This window comes from Pseudomyrmex gracilis, unplaced genomic scaffold (assembly GCF_002006095.1).
Source record: "Pseudomyrmex gracilis isolate BER0280 unplaced genomic scaffold, ASM200609v1 scaffold_3130, whole genome shotgun sequence".
NCBI classification, from domain to species: Eukaryota; Metazoa; Arthropoda; class Insecta; order Hymenoptera; family Formicidae; genus Pseudomyrmex; species Pseudomyrmex gracilis.
In genome coordinates, this window is record NW_018023714.1 from 6,841 (window position 1) to 8,842 (window position 2,002).

Genomic DNA, 2,002 nt, shown 5'->3' on the forward strand with positions numbered 1-2,002 from the left:
ATATCCTATCTTGGCTTTATCCTAGATGATAAATGGTTCTTTGGGGGCCACTTCGAGGCAATGATAAGCAAAGGACAGAAGGTTGTTACTGCATTGTCGCGCATAATGCCCAATATAGGCGGACCTGGAGAAGGAAGACGGCGGCTCTATTTGTATGTCTTCCAGGCTGTGGTTTTATACGGAGCACCGGTATGGGCGGAAAAGTTAATCAGAAATAAAAAGGCAATAAATCGTTGCAGAGTTGTGCAAAGGCTGATTGCGAACCGGGTTGTCAGCGGATATCGTACGATCTCTGCTGACGTAGTACAACTACTGGCTAGGGCACCTCCTTTAGAACTTATGGCCAATATGCGAGCTAGAATCTTTAATAGTGTCCGAACAGATGACACTTTAGATTATACACTAGTGAAAAATAATGAAGCTGCCAACTTAAGAGAAAAATAGCATAATCAACTTTGTGCGGATCATCTACCTGGTAAAGTTACCAGGGATATAGTTTTCCCCATCTTTGAACAGTGGATGACAAGAAAGCACGGATCCATGACGTTCCATCTCACGCAAATGGTAACGGGCCATGGATGCTTTAACGAGTATTTATATAGGATTGGTAAGGCTGAATCGGAACGTTGCTCCCACTGTAGGGTAGAGATTGACACCGTGAAGCATACCTGGGAAGAGTGCATAAGTTGGTCAAGAGAACGTGAGATTTTAAGACTCAAACTAGTGCTGGAATCGGTTACCATGAAATCAGCAGTTGCTGCTATGATTACGGGTCCTGATGAATGGAAAGCAGTTGCGCAATTTGCGGGCAGGATCCTTTTACAAAAGGAGGAAGCAGAACGTGAGCGGCAAGGGCAGGTTGCCTTACCAGGAAGACGCAACAGAAGAAGGATGACAAATTTACCTATTGTTAATGCATAATGGTAAACATTTTAAATAAGTAATAACTGGGGTGAGGAATATGGGATGGATATTGTAGAATAAATGTCCCCCTCTCCCTCTTATCCTCTTTTCTGAAATTGGGCTGTTGGCTTTGTCAATAGGGGGTTGGCAATTGCCTAAGAATGCAGCCTATTAAGAAGGTATGGTGTATCTTTAAATAAATAAAAGTGAAAAGGTTTGCCACCTTAATTTAAGTAAGTGATCCTTGTAGCAAAAGGATCGTGCGCGCATGTGTAAGGCGGGGGGCTGGCAAGTAATATCTTCCGATGTCCGCTGGTCCCTTGCTCAGTTGGCGCGACTGAGGGACATCGAGGGGTTTTAGCGGGTAGGCTTGCCCTGTCTGGGGGGGCTGCCGGCGTGCTTCGGGCTTCGCGTCGGGTGGTGGTGGGGGAGGATTCCCCCTCTTGAGTGTGGGCCTCTCTTCCTCCCCGGCGGGAGGGTGGTTGGATGCCGGCGGGGGCCCTGGACTCGGACAGCTAGTCCCGCATATCCTTCGCTCATTTCCCATGAGTGAAGGAATCCATAAAGAATTTCCCCTCGTAAAAAAAACAAAAAAACAAAAAGGTTAGGTTGTGACCGGGGTTCTTTGGAAAATATGCTGTGTACTCACAGTAAAAACGGTCCCCAGTCCGTTTATCCTCCAACGGACAAGGATTCTTTCGATGCTTTCTGTTACAGGTCCCGACGCCGTTCCGGATGTTCCCAGGATACTCCTACAGGTCTCCAGGATTTCTACACGGATCAGGATTCCTCGGACGGATGAAGGATACACCAGGATACGTATTAACACAATTACACTCAATTGTTTTATTATAAACGTATATTAATATATTTATTTTCCTTTTCAGGTAATTTTACTTTCACAACTCCTTCGTTCGATATAACGTTATGAACTATTTGTACTTCGCAAACTTATTTTATACGAAAAATACATTAAACGAGTTTTCCCAAGCTTTTATTCGCTCGCGTAACGCTACGCCGTCCGCACGTCACGAGCGCTTGTGATCAACTGCCTCTCACGCAGGTCCGCTCGCGTCTCGCGCCTGCGCTCTCCCCACTC

The 2,002-nt window shown here is 46.0% G+C and overlaps 1 protein-coding gene across 1 annotated transcript; it reads left to right on the plus strand.

Annotated features, from left to right (window-relative positions):
• The first annotated feature begins 540 nt into the window (after nucleotides 1-540).
• LOC109863094 lies at nucleotides 541-921 on the plus strand. The gene has a single exon (XM_020443277.1). The coding sequence runs from the start codon at nucleotides 541-543 to the stop codon at nucleotides 919-921; it is 381 nt and encodes a 126-aa protein (XP_020298866.1).
• Nucleotides 922-2,002: the final 1,081 nt, after the last annotated feature.

Excerpts from the sequence above, each read along its gene's own strand:
- LOC109863094 (XM_020443277.1), top strand. The coding sequence starts at position 541 with ATGACGTTCCATCTCACGCAAATGGTAACGGGCCATGGATGCTTTAAC.